The sequence below is a fragment of the Haplochromis burtoni genome, unplaced genomic scaffold (genome assembly GCF_018398535.1).
Source record: "Haplochromis burtoni strain Fernald_Lab_line unplaced genomic scaffold, NCSU_Asbu1 Contig_79, whole genome shotgun sequence".
Classification (NCBI taxonomy): Eukaryota; Metazoa; Chordata; class Actinopteri; order Cichliformes; family Cichlidae; genus Haplochromis; species Haplochromis burtoni.
This window is the reverse complement of record NW_024582440.1, coordinates 1,943,214-1,963,143: the sequence shown is the minus strand read 5'-3', so window position 1 is coordinate 1,963,143 and position 19,930 is coordinate 1,943,214. Positions and strand designations below refer to the sequence as shown.

Genomic DNA, 19,930 nt, shown 5'->3' with positions numbered 1-19,930 from the left:
TTGAAATTTTGGAAGAAAGATCCAATTGTGTACCTCACAAATGAAAGAAAATAAGCATTGAAGGTTCACAGATGTCAATCCGAGTCCTATTGCTATTATATTGCTAATATTTGAACACGTTGATGTTTCTGACTTGATGCATTCAGGGCCAGGCTACCTGCATGTGATGCTACATATAAGTAGATGTAGTGAACAAACAAGCAAGTGCCAGTACAGCCTCTAATTTGGCCCTGATTGCATTTCTTCAACATAAATTTCATTTTTTAAATTTAATGATAAAAGAAAAACACCTACAAAAAAAAGATTATTACTATGAGAATCTACATTAAAAAATAACAGACCCCAGCCCATCTTGCAGCACCTTGAAAAAACACTTAGCACTCATTTCCTCTCTTCTCTCAATCATCTTTTTCTTTCTCTCTCCCATCTCTTCTTCATTTTCTGCCCCTCTCTTTCTCTGATCAATGACTTCCACTCCCTGACACCGCTGCTCTGCTCATGAAATATAACGGCTTATTAAAGGACATATATCTCTACGGCCCCATTTGACTCACTGGGCTGCTATATAAATACATAAGGCCATGCAGAGCTATATTTAAAGGTCTTCTAGGCCAGCGGCACAGGAAGCAGACGCCAGACATTAATAGTTAAAATTCATAAAAGTCAGATGAGGAGGTAAAGATATTCCTGGCTAGCCTGTGTTAACCATTTGCACAACTCTCCCTCTGTCTTCATCTCATCCTTCCCTCCTTGGTTTGGGCTATTAGAAGAAGCCCGTGGTCGTCCCCTTCTCACTCCTTCGCTCCTTCCCTCACATTCCCTCTTTCTGACACCCAAATTAGTGTGAGGTTTCAGTAAAAATGGGTCACCTACAATGGTGAGATCAGGCCAGGTGTGTGTCTGTGTGTGTGTATTAGAGAGAAGGATGAAGAGGGAGAAATGGGCAATATAGTGTGCGATCATGAGCAGTGTGTGTTAGCTCTGTATGTGTTTCTCTGTAATGAGACTGCATAACGGCTAGAAGTGTCTTTGCTTGACTAAGTGGGGTCGACACTCCATGTGCCGCGTTGCAGGTGAGAAAATTGTTTAGTCCTAAGAAGGAGAGAGAGGGAGCGATAAAGAAAGAGGAATGGAAAGCGCGAAAGAAAGAGAGCAGAGGAAAACTGTCTCATAAAGGACAGAAACAGCCAATAACTGTCAAATCAGTCATATTGGTGGGTGCTGAGCAAAGTCAGCCTAAGAATCTGCGTATGCAGGGGTGTTCAGACCATGACTGTTATTGTACTCGTATCACTACGTAAGTGTTCAGGTTAGGCCTTTAAACTGACACAGTTGTCTGCAAAGTACAGTCATTTTTTTCAGTGTTTCAAATACATCTAATAAGTTTGCATCTTCTTGGGTTAGGGGCTTCAGCAGAGAGCACAGACCAAATTTACGTGTGCAATAATCAGCTTTAAACCCAGCCCAGTTGTTGTTTTAGCCAAAATATTATGCTGAATTCCAGACTTTCATTTACTAGATATGGCCCAGCTTGTTTTGCTCTATCATCTAAACAGCTCTAAACTAGTTTGTTAATTGGCTCGTTTTACTTCTGCTCTCGTTTATTTTAGATTCACTGAATACCGTGTTGTACCAAAACCAGAGATTAGTATAACTGCAATACGGAGGGGATTCATAAGCCATACAAATGGGAAAGTGCAAAGGCGCATGCGGTGTGCCTTTACCTTCCACGTGGCTGTGTTTCTCCTGAAATAGGCAAACTTTCGTGTAAACCAATTGTAAATCTCGTTGAGAGTCAACTGTCTGTCTGGGGACTCCAAAATGGCCTAAAAGAAAGGAGAAATGGAACAAAAAGGTTAGAGGAGGACACAGACGGAGAGATGCTGATAAGAATCATTAGAGAGACTCACATGACGTATAAGAGAGGCGTAGGTAAAGGGAGGCCTGACATCAGCATTCTTGTAGAACTCACAGTTCTGGGCGAGCTCTGAAAGACAGAAGACATTTCAAATGAGCTCATGTGAGCTTATGCAGAGTTTCTGAACTAATAAAACTAACACTATAATATTTTTCAGGTACATGAAATCACTGAGATGCTGGGAAATGCCCTCTTTTTTGGCTTTGGCAAAATAAAATGCAAAAATATATAAATGTAAAGCAGCAGTCAACACCTCAGGTCTTTCTGGACTCCAGAAAGACTATGTTGCATCACTAACAAGTAATGGTATTCTCAGTAAAGTACTGTGAGCATCAGGCGATGGTGAAGACGGATATTTCAGTCTACCTGAGGCGATCGGGGTGCAGTACTTGTCGGAGTTGCGCCTGCGTATGGGCCCAACAGCGTGCGTGTGTGAGTGGGAGTGTGTGTGCAGGCTGGAGGAGCTGATGACTGAAGGCCCCTGGCGCAGTGGGGTGATGGGGGTGGCAGCCGAGGTGGGGGGGTGGGGAAGACCCTCTGGGTAGGCCTCGCTATCCCGCTTTAAGAGAGAGCCGCTGGAAGCCAGGTTCAGCTAGAAAACGATACACACAGAACGGGCAAATTGTTTCAAAGCACAAAAAAAGAGAAAAAGATCCTTTTCATGGTCCTTTCCATGAAGACTGTTATTTAGGTTGGGCTTATAAAACTTCATTGTCTAACTTTATTGTTTATGTACTTAGTGTGTTGAACTTTTTAGTTCTGGAACGTCAAATAGGTTTTCTATTTAATTAAGGCGGACCTTATGTTTACCTTAACCCTTTGTCATCTGTCAAGGTCTGGAGCTGGTTACAAAGAAAGATTATCTTTCTTTCTTTAAAATCATGGCAAGGAGGAGGTGAAAAGACACCTCAACTCAGGCATTTCACCCAGAAAATTCATAATGTTTCAGCTCAGAAGCGGAATACTATTATTAAGTTCCCCTGCTATGCTGTACATAGAGGACAGAAATGCAAACACACACACCGGCAGGCCCACTTCCTTCCTGATGACTGAAAATTATACCAACCATTAATTTGACATTATTTAACCTATCATAATAGGCTGCTTTATTCAGGGGCCACTACTAATGTTAACTCACAAGAAAAGAAAGGCCTTCAACACTCCCTGTGAAAATGTGGTCCTATCATTTGTGCAGAACCGCACACACTCATACACACTTGAGCGCTTGAACACACATATATACTTATACACACATTGCACTGGCTGCAATTAACCCTGAGCTTACAAAAACAAAACCACACGACAGCATGTTTTTAAGAAGGGAACACACACATGCGCTTTGCGGTGGCAAAGTCTTCACGGCCCAATTCGGCCCAATTAGGCAGAGCCTTGCACAGATACACACTTGAACGCACACGCGCGCACACACACACACACACACACACACACAGAACCACTACATCCAGTCTCTCTGGGAGAGCTGTTGTAAGGCTGCTAGTTTAGGACTAATTAAAACCACTAAGTGTGTGTGCCTGTGTGTGTTGTCTAGATGTATGCAAAATGTGTTGAATCGCCTCCTCTTTACTCTGCCCCCTCTCTGTACCATTTAAGCTGACTGGAGAGGGCGGGGCTGTTTAACAGGTACTTCATTAAAGCTGCAACCCTGCCCCATCACCACGGCAACAGTCGAACACTGTTAATTGAGGCCAAGCTTTGTTTCCATTCCTGATGCTCCTCCTCTGCCCCTCCTTCTCCAATCCCTGACCCTGAGGCTCTTCTCCAGTGGTGACAGAACACGCCTCTTCCTGATTTCCCATTAGATGAAAATGGCAGCTGATCCCCCTGCGATCAACACATCATCCAGGCAGGCGCACAAGTACGCGCGAGCACACGCGCACACACATTGCCACTCGGCTGCACCCATTTATATCCTCAAATTAAGACACTCTACCTCTAATTGACAATTAATTTCAACATCTTCATATTTTAATAAGACTCCTCGTCAATCTGAATAATGAAATATTCATTAGATACCTAATAACAACCTCGCCAACCAGTGTGGACACACACAGACGCACGCGCCATGTCAAATTTCTATCCTATGTTGTTGGCACACACTGACAATATTGTGAGAGGCTGTTTTAACTGCTCTCTCTCATAGACAGGCTGGGAAATCTTAATTCTCAAATGCAGGATTTGTTTAGAAAAATGAAAGGAAACTCTGACACAGTTTGAATGTGGGGATTTGTTGCAATCTCTAACTTTGCATGTGGAATTAAAACATTGTGAAAGCCTACTCTTCTGGGAAATTCGATGCACTGTATCATTGCAAGTTAAAGACAGAGAAAAGGAGAGTGAGGAAAGAGATGAAAAAAGTGTGGAAATGTGTAGCAAAGTCTAAGGAAAATTAAAAAGTAGGCCTTTATGATTCATGAAAAACACATTAACTCTCATTGGTCAATAGGGGGCGTCGATACCAAACTGAACAGTAACAGAGGAAGGTTACTGTACCCAGAAGGGTAGAAATAAAGAAAGTGAGCTATTAAAAGAAGATTGTGGGTGAATAACAAGGAAGAGCGTTAGGTTGGGGTCACATGTCACGTGACTGGACTTTGGGTGTGTACTCACAGGTTGGTTAAAAGGCTTTGGCTCTGAGGGGCGCATATGCAGGTGGGTCATCATGGCCTGGAGTCGCTCGCTCTCTTTCGCCAGCTGAAAGACACGAGCGTGGACAGGATTACTTTGATATACATTTAATTTCACAACCCTTTCATTTATAGTGTGGTATTGGCACATCCTACAATTCCAAAACCGGTCAAGCACCACGAAGAACATGAGCGTGAGCCACCTCAGCACCAGGCACCCTCTCGGACGCTCACACGAGTCTGCAGACACAACTGTCCTCATTTGACTTTGATAACCGCTGTTTAAAGGGTGATGTTACAGTCTGAGCTGAATCCCGTGTGTGTGTGTTTGTGCTGGAGTAGCAGCGTACACAAGTGTCGCCTCTAGAAAAACAAAAAAACGGATCCGGCCAAGGCGAACGCGGCGATGTGTGTCCGAGTGCAAATATGAGAAATTTAAAACACGCTTCACGCATGTGTGTGTGTGCCGTGTGCGTGTTCGTGCACGCGAGGGGCAGAGCGGTGGGATGCCGATGAAGTGACATGTCGAAGGAGAGAGAGACGGCTGTCCTGATGTGATGTGACACCAGCTGCCTCTCTGTCACTTTGTGTTCCCTGGTGGTGGCTTCAGGGGCTGAGCTAAACGCTGTTTACCACTACTGCCAAACACAAAAGCTAACCTTAATTCTGGACCCCCCACCCCCCCACCGGACACACACAAACACACACAGGGACGTGGCCGCTGTGTTCAGTAAACCGAATGTCCCGATGCACGCCAAAAGACTCGTCTTTGTATTTGAACTTTGTTTGGAACTTTCTCACATTCGGCGCCGTTTAAGAACAGCATTTCACTTCTCGTTATTTTGCTTCTGCGGGACCATTCAGATGTTTCAAGAGGGTTTGCGTGCATGAACCACTCTGAGAACAAGAGACTCCTTGCAGCCTGGCCCTCCACTCTCTAGCTTCTGTCTCACTCTCTCTTTTCTTTCCTTTTTCTTTTCTCTTCCCTCCCTCCTCCCCTCCTCTCAGCCTCACTCTCTCTTGCTGGTGACCAGAGAAGCTTTATAATTGGAGCAGCAATGGCAGCTTCCCTGCTGACTGCTCCTTTTAAATTACAAGCTCCACTGCTCTCCATAAACTCTGCCCTGCCTCAGACGAGTTGCGGCCATTGACAGGCTGAAACAGTCTTCATGACTTTGTTTGTGAGCAAACGAAAATGAGGTGTTCTTGCTCACCTGTATCTCCAGCTGCTGAACCACCTGCATCTGGACTCGGCACTGAGCAGTGCTGCGGTCATCTAGGGCATGCTCGTTGTTCAAGTGCCTAGAGGGGATGAGAGAGTATCAGTAATTTACTCATTTTCTGGGAAGTGATTTGATATCTGCTTGCAAATAAAAAAATTTTTTTTAAAGCGCCAAGATCAAAGAGCTGCTAGTCCCCACTCAATTAAGATTTTTAAGTCAATAGGATTATTGTTGAATCAGCTCGCAGGTCCTGGATGATGAAGTAACAAAACTCGGCTCTTTTACATTTATTTAAACTGAGATCTAAGCTGCTTCAGTGCTAGAAAAATAAATCACAATCTTGGAAGTTTATTTTGTCTACTGAAGGACGCGGCAGCTGTATTTTGTGTGTGTGTGTGTGTGTGTGTGTGTGTGTGTGTGTGTGTGTGTGTGTGCGTGTATACTTCATTGGTGCTTAGTGAACCATGATCCAAGACAACCACCTGGATATGAGCTCATGTGTTATTGCACAAAGCCTTATCTTAAGACTTTCTGTTAAACTCCTCTCCACATATTAACGCTGGTGTGCATCTGTGTGGTGTGTGTGTATGTGTGTCGGAATGGTGGCGCTATTTGTTTCCTCAAATGTGGGAGGACCTGGGACCTTCTGATCTTTCCCAGATCACCCCTCCCTGTCTCCCTTCCACCTTCCCTTTCTCTCTCTCTCTCTCTCTCTCTCTCTGCACTGTCATCGCCAAGGTTATTCCCAGGTTGCTGCTGTCTGTGCATGAGATTGCGCGGTCATATATATGTCGTTGTGTGAGGGTAGTTAAGCCAGGCTGACTCATTAGATGTCCTGCTGTGTTAACTTTTAATGTTCATAAAGTCACTTGCTTGTTGTGAAAGTGCGGAAAAGTGCGGAAATGCACGTTTGCACGGCACGTACGGCATTGCGCGTCTAGCAGAAAGTAGAAAGTTGGGCAACATCAGGCAAAGACTAGAAATGAAAGAAAAACAATGATGTCATGGCGGGGCTAATCTAGGCAGATAGATGGCTCAACACAAGTGCACGATAATAATAACAAAAACATGATCTCACCCCTCTCACTCGCTCTCTCTCTCCCTCTCCGTCACTTATACTTTTGTCGACTCTCCCCTTCCCACTCCTCTTCCCCCGCACCTCCCCAAATGCCTATGATTCACACTCATTCCAACTGAATCTGCCCCCCAAACCCTCCCCTCTCTCTATAGCTGGGCCATAAACAGTAGCGGGGTTTTTTTTTCTTTCTCGATGTGTCCCGACAATGAGGCTCTGTTTACTCCTCTGAGTGCAGGCAGACAAGGCTTTAACCCACATTACACCCAGCTCCACCAGCCACAGCCAGAGTATTATACCAGAGGACAGGGAGGAGGAGGGAGGGAGGGAAGGTGGGCAGAGACAAGAGGAGAGAAGAAAGACTTGAAATAGTGAAGTGTCTCCTTCCTCTGTTCTTTTGCTCTACCCTTTTCCCTCCTGGGGCGATGACTAAGGCTCGCTGGAAGGGAGCGCACGGTTAGACTGATGGCACTGTGTGTCGCTGCCTCTATTTTTTCATCTTCCTCCCTCTCTCGCTCTCTCTCTTACATACACACACAAACACACTCTTTCACTCTCCTTCCATCTGCCCTGGGGCTACATGAAATGAGACACCAAACAACAGCTTTCCTCTCCAAACTTTCCCAGCCTGCCTGCTAGCTTTGATCTGACTGTCCGATGCCATCACAATCACTATTCACAGTTCTGTGATGGTGTGTGTGCGTGTGTGTGTGTACGAATACGTATTTCATCACCCAGGCTTATTAATATCTCCACTGTCCAAATAGCTAAGAGTTTCACATAGATAATGAGTGTGAGTTTGTTTAAGGCTTCATTAGAGGCTTGTGAAGCCTTCATTATCAGCCACGGTGCCATGGGGAAGTCCACAGTGCTACGTGTGACAGGAGGTGGTAGGAGAATGTCAAGGCCGAATACTGCATCAGCATCGCACAGTGTATCCAAACTGGTAAATAACAGAGGGAGGAGTGAAATTTAAGTAGAAGGACGCAGAGCGAAAAGAAGTGAGAGAGGGGTTTCTTGCTCTCACAGAGACCAAAAATCATAAAAGCCTACCAAATTAAAGAATGGCTTACAGACCAATATTTTTAAAGCACATTCAGTGATAATTCTACATAGCTAGACCAGTTGTCTGCCTCTACTCAAGCAACAATGTGATGTATAAAAATGCACATGCAAACATGGAATTATGGAGATGGAGGATTCTGTTCTTCAAGGAAGACAAAGACTCAGAGAAAAACGAAGTGAATCTGTGTACCAACGTGTGTTTGTACACGTATGCATGCATGTGCCTGGGAGCTAATGTGATGTAACATATTGCAACAAATGAATTAGCCAGGAAACGCAGAAGTGATGTGTACGATTGACATGTACATTATTAGCATTATTAGCTTTTCTTTGTTTTGCCTCACCTTTAGTTCATACAGGTAATCTAAATCAGACATTGTGAGTTTTATTGGCTTAAATTTTAAAAAATGGTTGTTTTGTACTGGTGGTAAAAAAAAAAAAGAAAGAACTTTTAATGTTTGAATCAAACCTGAACTTTGGTCGAGGATTGCAGAAATATTTAACGTTTACAGTTTTACAGTTTCATTGCCATTTGAAACTCTAAATAATGCAAACTAGATACTGAACAGACTTTGATTATCTTTTACTGTGTGATTTCTTTTTAACAGAGAATTTGAACACATCTAGAAATATTCCTATTATGACCTCTCCAAGGGAAATATATGCATGTCCCTATAACAAACTCTTTAACAGCTGTAAAGGGGATGGAAATGGAAAATGGACAATAACAGAAGTGGGGTCAAAACAGAACCCTTTCCACTTTGACTTTTCTTCTACTTGCACTATTAAATATATACTAGGCATGTGATGTAAGTGGCAATCATAGTACAGCTCAGATTAACAGATATGTCAATCAAATGTAGTGTAGGGTTGTCTGATTTTACGCTGTGGGCCACAATTTGATCTTAAATTCGCCAGACTCCACTTTCTGTCAGTGCAAAGAAGTTAAAGTAAACATTTAATCCCTGAGATACCTTAATAAAAAATTAATACTTTTAAAAGTGTGTCTCGGAAAGAAATTTTATATTTTTCTATTGTACTCTCAGTGGAAAAACCCCTACCCCCGCCCCATATATTTCTTTAGTAGTTTTCTGTCATTTAATCTTTTGTCAGTCACGTATTTGCTTTGGTGTAGTTTGACTGGCCATGGGGGAGGTCATAATAAGTAAGAAAATCTTTAAAACTTATGAAGACACAGTTAAAATTCCAAATTTCCTGCCCTCCTTCACTTGTTCTAACGTCATTCATTGAGCCCAATTTGAGTCTTTGCTGGGCCAATTCTGGCCCCCAGGCCTTCTGTTTGAAACCCCCAGTGCAGTGCAAATATCTTTATTGATTTTTCTGAGTGCTTATTTTTTCACTGGCTGGTGACTTACTTGATGAACTGTCCCATGTCCTCACACAGTGCTTCACAGCCAGGCCACTTACACTCTCCATGGCCATAGAGGGGATGGGAGCCAGTGTGCTCCTCATGACTGTGGAGAGAAAGACACACACAAACAGAGACAACAGTGACATTATATATTTGTTATCTACATGAAACAGTAGATAAAGTCAAAGTAAGAATATTAAGAAGAAAAGCATTAACATGTCACACTTTCACATACATACACATGCAAAAACAAAGAAAACAAAAACCGTGTAGCAGCAATAGCAGCAGCAGCATCAATACAGCCATCTGAGTTTGGTTAGCAGTCATTAGTACAGTTCACGAAGCCAAGTGCAGAGACAGGAGGAACAGAACAGAGTGGGGTCAGTCACAGAAGCCAGGCAAACAGGGGAATTGGTCCAGCAACCTCACATTCTGGAGTCCATGACCTGTCTTTCTGTTCCTGGCGTGTGCTTTGCATGTGTGTGTTGGTTTTGGTGTATGTTCTAATGTTTCAGGAGCTGACACAGAGCCGGCACGGGACCAACCAGCCATGACTGATTGGTGGCGGTTGCCGTCATGTGCTGGTTGTTCTTTTGTGGTGAGCTTATGTGTGTGTTTTTTAAGTGCGTATCTCTTCATATTTATGACAGTGTGTGTATTTATATGTGTGTCTGATGATGAAAGACTAGGCCAGGTTTGGTTTGGACCCAGGGTAAAATAACTGTATCCGTGCATGTGTGTGTGGCAGGTCCAGTAGCAGATGTGGTTCAGACTTGGACCTCTGCCGGCGACTGCTGTCTCCACATATATTTACATGACTGTGTATGTGCGTGTTTGTATGAGTGTGTGCGTGTGCATGTGCATGTGCGTGCGAGTGTGTACATATGTGTGTGCGTGGACTGGAATGGGGATTCTCCCAAATCAACATCATAAGGTTGTCTAACAAAAACCATTTGTCTTGCAGATGGAAACATGTCTCTCTCCCTCTCTTTGCTTTTCACCTCTTCCTGATCATATGTGGAGGCTGAGGTTGGAGTGTATGTTGTGTGTATGTGTGTTGGCTGTGGTTGAGTCAACTCAGAAGCAGCTCAGACAGCAGACATGACAAACTGCTGGCAACCGCATTCTCCTCCACATCAGCCATGCATTAGCTTAGCAGGCTAATGCTATCCCCTTTGTGATCTTCTAAGCCAACTCTGTCGGAGTACTGCCAGCACACTGTAGCTTCAGCATGACCATGTGTGATATATTTGATTAACTAATAGAACCTCTCTTAATTAACACTTATCCAGCCACCCTGACCCCCCTCTGAAATGAAGTCAGGAGTCAGGATCAACAATGCCACTGGTACAAGCAGTAAATCAGTGCTGAAGGACACTTCAAACCACCCACCTCTAGTGTATCTTCTTGTCTTAGACTTGCCCACTTGTGACTGTGTGTGTACGTGCACGTGCTACTCACTGGCTGCTGGGGGGTTGGCTGCCTTTGGAGTAAAGAGGGACATGGTCATCTCCGCTGTCTGCCTTGGTGAAGGAGGATATCCACTCAAACAGTCTGGCTCTTAAAGACGGAGACAAGCCCATGAGCAGCCAACACAGCCATGGGACAACACAGCCCTTACACAGTGTGTGTTAGTGCATCCCCCAGCACATGCATCCCTGGAAATGATCACGCTCGACTGCGGAATTTATCTACTTGAGTAGAATTTATCTACTTCCTGCTACTACCCCTCTCCCGAATCCACTATCGTCTTGTCTTCTTTCCTAACTTTGTGTCCGCACCATACTGACATGTGGCTGACACACCTCCTATCAAATGAGCTGAGCGAAGTTTACGCCACACTGATGTGTGATATGCTGAATGTGCATGTTTTGTACCTGTTTTTTTCTGTGTGTCCAAAAGAAGGTTCAAATTTAAGAAAAAAATGACACAGTGAGAATGACTAAATAAGAGAGACTGGAAGAGAGTCACACAGAGAACAGACTGTGATAGCCACATTACCTGTGGCTATCATCAGGAAGTCATACTTGTTTCCACACATCACTGTACCTGTCTCTCTTTGGGGTGTGGCTCTGTCCATTGGGCAGGCTGTGCAGTGGAAGGTGAGCACTGGCAGCTTTGGGGAAGGCTGAGGTAGAATTGGAGCTGTTGGTGCTCAAGTCGAGGCCCTCGGCCTGTTTCAGGGCCTCCTCGCTGCTCGGCACCCCCGACACATCCTTCCACAGTTGCTGTAGGTCTGACGGACACATCGCTGCAGGCAAGGACACAGATTTAACTTAGCAACTGGTCCCACTTAACCCGTCCATCAACTTCAAATGTTCATGCACAAATGTGATGATAGGATATTTAAGGTAAGCTGATTCTAATAAATGGAAGAAGAAATACGGTTAACTATAAACCAGATAATTGTACCGACGTGCAGACACACACAGAGAAGCAGCGATAGCTGAAACTAATCTTAAATGATAGCAGACATAAAACACACACGTGCTACTTTAACTGTCCCTGTGTTTAAGAGCGGTTTAGAGTGGAAAACAGAACATCTTGAAAACAGACCTTTTTATTGTCCCCCCAGAAAGCCAGGATTCTTAATTAAGTAGCTAAACTTTGTTGCAACTGCTACTGTCCAGCAGCTCCACTGCCCCCGTTGCCACCACTATTTGTGTGAAATGGGTGGGTGCACACTTTAAGCTTTCGAGTCATAGCTATGTTATTTCTGCTCCAATTTCACAGCGAGAGAGATGCCTAAAACGCCACAGCCCACTCCAGTGGATCTTGTAGCATGCACACACGCGGATACACACACACACATCGACACAAACTCATACGGAGACTTTGCAGCAATCCAAATATTATGTCTGCTTTGTCTGCATTCTTCTGCGGTCCCGCCAAAACAAAAGTTCTCACTCTGGAAGAATGAGGTGCCGTGTGCGTCAATGTCTTTGTATGGGTACGCACATATATGTATTATCGGGACAGCTCCACACAAAAAGCATGGACGTGCTCACAGAGCGAAAGTGTGAGGTAGGTGAAGACCGCTATAGAAAGTGGCTCACAGCACAATCCAGTCACAAAATCGGAATTTGAGAGGAAAATGTAGGCGATTTCTTGGCAAAAGTCTGTGGTTTATTGATGAGCGACAAGGAAATAAAGGAAGGTTAAAAAAACAAACATGAAATGAGATGAAAACTGCTGTTGTAAGTTCCTCCAGCTAGAGCTTAAAGATTTGAGGAGATCAGAGTGCTCTTGCTAAAAGTTTCTGCCAAACGTGCGTGCCCATATTTGGTCATGAGGGTTCATTTTTCTTTCACATTAATAACCGTGGACAAACACATGCTGGGGAGTTCTAAAATTAAACTGGGCGAATTCAAAATAAGTAACTGATTTGTCTGAAAGTTTCAAAAGCTGCTGAAACGGTTCCTTGCACACTGTTTGGTCTGTCTTATTGCAGTTAAAATTTATTTAGTGCTCTTTCTTCTTCTTCTTCTTTATTTCCTTTTTGGCATGAACTTATTAGGCTTTGTCATAAGGCAGTTATGAGAGGTCTACGCAGCACCTCCATCCTACTGCGGTCAGAGAAATAAACTGAAACCAAAGCAGGACCCCTAATGCCACCACCTACACAATGAACACAACAGCCCTTTGAGGCGGGGCAATAGTGTGTGCATTTGTGTGTAAAGGTGCGAGTGTTTATGCTCGAGTGTTTGTGTGTTTGCGTGGCATGGCTGGTCAGAGGAATGCTTCTGGCTCACGCCTGGCTGAGCCGTCACAATGGACCAGCTCTTTCACACTGCAGGGAAATTCCAGTCTGATACGGAAGGAGAAAGAAAGAAAAAAGGAGATGCCAAAGCCAAATGTTTGAAACTGCCTGAAAAATTACACTTCTAACAGAAATGTAGCCCCTGTCTTTTTCATTTGCACCTAGTAAGTATCCATTGGCTTTTTCCACTCTGTGTAAACTGGCATATCTATTTGTCCTCACCTCACACAAACAAACACCCTGTCCTCTAGCACATAAAGCACACATGTATACACACGCTTTTTGAGCAATTTGTCCAGTATTAAATTGATTTGAATTTCACTTTTGATTAGTTAAACACAGTTTCTTTGTTGTATGTGAGTGTGTGCGTGTGAGACTGCATGTGACTGTGCATGAGAGAAAAAGAGAGATCAGGGATCAGACAGCCAGAGGGAAGGAAATCGGTCTGTTTGGTCAACTCAGTCAGCGCTTTAGCAATGTTACGGCCACTTTAGAGCCTCTAAAGCATTCTCCGTGAGTGAGATAGTGTGTATGTGTGTGTCGAGGGCTGCTGTGCTAAGAGCACGGAAAACAAATGGACACAGATACACACACAGGACACATATACTCAGGGCGGGCCAGTCACCAGTCAACATTTATCATTCTAAAACTCTGCTGACAAAATGAAGGGACTGTGGGAGAAGTTACACGTAAGAATACACAAAAAAACCCCACAATCCAGTGGGCACAGCAATAGCAAAACGATGATGTTCTTGTATCTGGCTAATCTCAAGTACACACACATGCGTGCAAACATTCGCCCAAGCACATGCACACATTTCTCTAAGCAGGAGGGCTTAGTGCCATATTTTACCTATTACCCAAATGAGTACTTTCCACAAACCCACCAATCACGTTTCCTTTTATCTTTTATAGGCTGATTAACTTAACGGGCTTCACAGGCAGCACTGGGTACAGGCCCGCCTGTGTGTACGCCCATGTGTGTGCACACGCTTGTTAAGATGTGTTTGTGTCACCGGAGTGCTACAGAGTTACAGTTCTTTTCATGAATGTGTGTGCATGTGCATATACCTTGCTGCAGAGTCTGCATGGCGGCGGTGGGCTGCAGTGGAACCAGGCCCTGTCTCTGGAGGTTGAGGATGTGCTGCTGCTGAAGCTGCTGCATCTGGATCAGCTGCTGCTGGAAGGCCAGCTGCTTACTGCCTAACTGCTGTAAGCCACAAGATAAAAGGCAGAGGGAAAAGCAGTTAGGAAACTCAGTGCTCAGTTTAACTAAGTTGGTGAAGAAGTTTATTCATTCTTATTTTATGCTGTCTCAATTTTTTTATGATCCATATGGAAAGAAGTCACGCCAGCCAAAATAGCCTTATACAATGTCATACTGTAAATGTACTGTGAGCTCTACTAGACAAAAATCTGCTTGTAACTATAATTTACAACAACAAAAAACAACAAATTTGTAAAGGTATCACTCTCAAAATGAATTTTTAAACTATGCTGAAAAGCCAAAAAAATGTAGTTAAATGAGTTCATTTCATACATATCCTATTCCAACATTCAGGTAAGATAATAAGATATTTAAAATCACCACACAGAATAAATAAAAGCATGAAGCAAGTAACCCATAAGGGATGCCAAGCTGTGAAGGATGTAGAGAAGGGGTGAAATGTTTGAGGGGAGAGTGCAGGAGACTGCATGTCATTTAGCAATAATGTTAGTGTGTGTTATGGTGATAAATGTCCCCTTTCCTCCTCTCCCAGTTCGGTGCAGACCTATGTTGCAACCCCTGAGAGAGATGGACTTTATCTCCCACAGATAAGTAGTGGAGAAAAAATAAATAAATACAACTCCTCATTGTGTGAGAATGTATGTGTGTGAAAGTGTGTGTGAAAAAGAGTGGCAGTCTGGACCTCTTTGAACAGAAAAGAACTCACAGGAAGGGCAAACAGGTCATTTCCTTTCAGACTTGGTGTCTGGGGAGAAGTAGTGTGGTGGTGGTGTGTGGAGTCTGATGGGGGAGTATATGCATGTGTGTGTGCGTGTGGGCAGGGGAGCATAAGAGAGTAGTTACAATTACCCTTTACATTGATTACACTGATTTAAAAAAAGGAGGAAATACATCTTTCAATGAAACGGTTCAATGGAACTGTATCATATGATGTGCTGAACATCAGAGGCCCGGCTTGACAAACACCACTTCTAAGTGACGTTTAGACACAGATGGTGTCATATCTCACAAATGGCTGCTGTTCTCATGTGTTCAAATGTGTCACTTAGCATGAAAGGGAAATTATTTCATCTTTCAAATCCCTGTGTGCATGTTCAGCAAAATCTGCCACTGATTCCAATTAATTAATGTAAATACATAGTACTGCATTCTAAGGGAATAAATCTATGAAAAACAAAAAAATAACCAATCAAAAAACAAGTGGAGACCTGAGAAACGTATCGATGCTAATTGTGTCTGATTTTTGTGTGTGTGCGTTTATGTCTGTTTATTTGGTAACTACAGACACAAATATAAGTAGTTCAATTATTTGTGACCACAGCTTCCTACACCTTATTTTCTGCTACACCTTCCTCACATTATAATTGTATAGTTTGTTAAAGATGACACTCGATTGTTGTACTGTACTGCAACTGCAGTGTAACTGTGAAACTAAGCTTTCTCATACACAAGAGGTGTTGTAGTGCCGACAAAGCCTGTGCCATACTTTCATAGTCTGTTTCTTTGAAGCGGATTGCCAAGTTCTCATTAGTTGCAATAAATGGTTTATCAAAATCAGAGTGTCCTGACTGAACTGCCTCCTCCCTCTCTTTCGCTCTCTTTTGACCCCAGTGCCCCTCCTTCTCTACTTGTCTGTCCATTTTCTTTCTTCCAGTCCCTCCTCTGTCTCTCATTCTCTCCTGAGATATGGCTATGGTTTTTTAAAACACACATTGTGTGTGCGTGTGTGTGCGCCTGCGTTCTGTTTACATTAGCTGTGGCTGAGTGGCCAAAGCTAGCGCAGTAACAGGCTGTCAATGTGATTTATGAGCACATCACACACTGTCTGAGCCTGCCAGTCACACCGACATGCACACACACGCACACACACACGAAAAAGGCCATTCAGTAGATGCACACTAGCACTGTGGATGGACACACACAAAGTACGCATGTCTAGTGATGGTCAGAGTCACTTCATTAAGCTGACTCCTGACCAGTCCCCAAATACTCCAGCCGGTGCAAAACACTAGCTTTACACATACGTATGTACACACTCTTTCAATGCATCATTTCCACCGTGAGGAAATTGAAAAGAGGATTGCAGAGGAGATGGAAAGGGGCAAAAAGTCAGTCAAATACACTAGTCCACAAACACTTCAAGCTTCCTTTCTCTATATATAGGCGGCTCAAATTTACAGCCTGGCTAGTTTTATATGTCCGGAAGAAATATGAACTGTTACGGCTACCTGGAAACTTCCAAACAATATGATACTCACAATGGAAAACAGTGACTGTCTCAATACTGTGCACTTATTTTACAGGACAATTGAGGGGAAAACACTTGGTGTTTTGGTTGTGAATGATGCCTTGTAGCACCTGAAATATACAGACTGCCGCAAGTGGCCTATAAGTCACATGAGTTGTATGAATCCCTGTAGGGAGGCATAGTCCCTCAGGTGTGTGTGTGCACGCGTGTGTTTGTGCTTTGAACCGTGACACATCAAGTCTTCCTCTCTCTCTCTGCGTGTCTGTGTTGCTGTATGACCAGTGTTGGCACTTGTCTAGTTGTTACAGGACAACAAACCTGAAAACTGGGACAGCAGCAGAGCGGAGGGAGAAAGGGAAAGCGTTTCAGACACCATCGCAACATGCGACTCAACCACAACTGGTTTGCTTTGGTCACGGTCGAGTTGGTTGACCGTGGTTGGTCTACCCGCTGGGAGAGGGGGAGAAATCTAGGATGTGTCTCCTCATGCGTTTATCAGAAAAGTCTCATGGGGTTCTTCTCCTTAAGTCTGCCTCCTGCATTGTCCTGGGCATCTTTGGAAGCTTTTTGGCTAATGATCATTCATACAGTACAGTCAAATACAAATAGGCACGCACGCACACCCATAGGTTATGACAGTAATGGTGTCTCATCGATTTCGATTCGCTTTGTTTTGCCGTGATGTGATCCCAGTTGATCCTCTGTTATCCTACTGTAACACAGCTGTGGTTAAACCCGGTACAGTGTGTGTGTTTGTGCAAATCTCTGTGTGTGAGACAGAGCGCGAGAGAAAGAGAGTGAAATGAAGGCAGACTCTTAGTGTTGGTGGGGTTAATTGACAATTAAAGTGTGGCAGACCCCTCCTACAGAGAGATTTCCCTTCAGTCTTAGAGCAGAAGGCATGCAAATGAATACTTTGGCAGGGTAGCAGTTGGCTTAGCACAGCACTCCTTTACTGCCTCAACATAGCATGCGGATGTGAAAAAAGAATGAAAACCCATATTTACTAATTCTTAAGAAAGACAAATATGTGCATGCATCCCTGAAGTTGACAACTGGATGAAAAGGAGAGTGAAAGAAAACAGGAAGGAGAGAGCTATATGTGTCCTGCAGTCTATACATCAGATCCTCCATGTGACTTTTTTTTCTTCCCCTTATGGTTTTCTCCCATGTCACCCACTTTTACTGCTTTTAAGAGTACTTGTGTACTTTAGAGTGTACTTGAGCTGAGTGAGTGTGCGCTTGGTTAAGTTCACCTCTTTTGCTGCTTGCTTCCCGGCCTGCTGCTGCTGCTGCTGAGTCAGAAGCTGGAGATGTAACTGCTCCTGCTGCTTCTTATAATACTCCTGTAACTGGAGACAGATGCAGAAAGGGAGGTGGGGTGGGTGGATGGGTGGGGAGAGAAATGTGAAGCAAGTCGGTCACAACACACTTTGTAAAAGCTTCAACAATGCTACAGGTTTCCAACAGTGAAATGACCCAATATCGCCAAAATGCACTAACGTGAATGGCAGTCGCAAGGAATGCAGTTGCTTTGATTCCTCTCCTTGCAGCGAAGGCCGCAGTTTATTGTTGTGGTGGTGTGTGGTTTATTGACAAACCACATGCAACAAGCAAACACAGGCCCGACAAAGCCCACTGAAGTACTGCACTGAGCTGTTAGTATGTGTCAAGCTGTGTAGCGAGGTAATTGTATATGTCAAAGCTAACCGCCGGTGCTGGATTATTCACAGGGTTCAAGTTCGGTTATAGAAAGATCCAACTGACTGACCGTGCAACCAGATACAAGAGCAATGGAACAGAAACACACCTTAATATTGTAAATATAATGCACTAGACATTATAGTGCAGAAATAAATCAAAAGGTCTGAAATGGCAGTTGGCACACACTACTTACACACTAAGACACACACACACACACCAGCACTGCAAGACTGAACAGGACTGTTCTAAACCTGCAGAGAAAAAATGCACAAGCAGATATACTTTGAGGCAGCACTTAGTCTATTTGGTGATGTGCTGTCATAAAACACCTGCTAGGTTCGTGTGAATACCTACACTGTTCTGCTAAGGGTTATGAGTCACCGAATCTTACATACCCTGTTTTTAGACTGCATGCAGATAGGAGGTATGGCCCTTAGGATACATGTGGTTATTTAAAATGTGTCCATCCATTGCTACTGAGGTTTCTAACAGTCTCCTTCATACTGCAGATTTAAGTGATTGCTCCCCTTTAATACCTTTAGATTTAGTGTGCTGCCTTTGATGCAGTCACTCATAGTATCCTCTTACATCACTTACAGACTTTGGTAGGAAACAAAGGCTCAAACCTCTACAACATAGCTTTTTCTTTCACTCTGGCTAACTTAAATGTCTTCAGTGGCCCCATTGAGTTATGGAGTCCCTCAAGGCTCCGTTCTTTGCCCCCTTCTCTTTTCTACAGGCATGCTGCCTCCTGGCAAGGTTACTCAAAGTCATAATGTGCATTAGCATTTCTACAGCTAAATAGATTGGTAAAAAAAACAACAACCCACATGTCCTAGGAGCCTAGCAAACCTCACTACTTGATTCTCTGATATGAAATCCCATTTGTTCTGAAATTTCTTCAGATTTAATATTTTTTATTCTGTTTAGTCGTCCAAATGCCATCAGCTCTACTGGGGATAACCTCTGTAAAATAATATGAAATGGGCTGGGCTCGGACTCTTATTTGTAGTGCCAGCTTTATTAAAAAAAAAGTTGTTTAGTCTAGGTTCTGTCAGCTTAAAATTATCTTTGTAAGTGGGTCATTTCTTAAATTGCTGGCATACAAAAAGGTTTACATGCTTGTACATATGCAAGCTGTTCTCAGCTTGATGAATGGAACTTTGCTGGGACATGAGCAAAACCTCCATTCAGCATTTGCACCAAAGAACAGCACCCCTTGTTGGAGCCCCCACACCACTGAACCTTCTGTCGACTGAACTCAGATACAGTTAAGCTGTTTTTATGCATTAACTCTGGACAAATGTAGCACACAACGGGAGATAGTCTGTTTATCGCGTGCTCTTCTTGCTTGAAATCTTCCATTTGGTTTAGGTGAGCAGGGCGTACAGGAGGGACGACACAGGACTATTTCCTGCTCTGTTCGCACATTGGCACTATCAGACATCGCACTCACTTTGTAGCTGTCTGATCCGACTGCTTTGGACAGATCTGTTCTCAAACGCACCTCTGTTGGGAAAGGTTCAGATCCTCTTAAAGCTCCTCTTTTTGTGAAAGCCTTTAAAAAGTGTTTGATAGCTTTTTGTTCATACTTTTTCATTTCTATTTGTTTGCTTTTACTCGTTTCACTGTCTATACTTCCCATGTACTCTGACTCTTTTGTTTCATTCTTTTTTGTAAAGTACTAAGCCC

General features: G+C 43.6%; 1 protein-coding gene across 2 annotated transcripts in view; it reads right to left on the bottom strand.

The window, feature by feature from the left end:
• The window catches only part of foxp4 (forkhead box P4), a 93,545-nt gene that overhangs the window by 9,715 nt on the left and 63,900 nt on the right, over positions 1–19,930 (bottom strand). The window contains exons 5-14 of one of the 2 annotated variants that reach the window (XM_005924688.3): positions 17,791–17,886; positions 14,130–14,268; positions 11,348–11,549; positions 10,760–10,858; positions 9,303–9,401; positions 5,778–5,865; positions 4,547–4,630; positions 2,285–2,510; positions 1,911–1,987; positions 1,725–1,826 (exon numbers count right to left, since the gene is read on the bottom strand). In XM_005924688.3, the coding sequence (XP_005924750.1) occupies positions 1,725–1,826; positions 1,911–1,987; positions 2,285–2,510; positions 4,547–4,630; positions 5,778–5,865; positions 9,303–9,401; positions 10,760–10,858; positions 11,348–11,549; positions 14,130–14,268; positions 17,791–17,886 (1,212 nt within the window). The remainder of the gene's footprint in view (positions 1–1,724; positions 1,827–1,910; positions 1,988–2,284; positions 2,511–4,546; positions 4,631–5,777; positions 5,866–9,302; positions 9,402–10,759; positions 10,859–11,347; positions 11,550–14,129; positions 14,269–17,790; positions 17,887–19,930) is intronic. The other variant, XM_005924689.3, reaches the window with a different exon arrangement.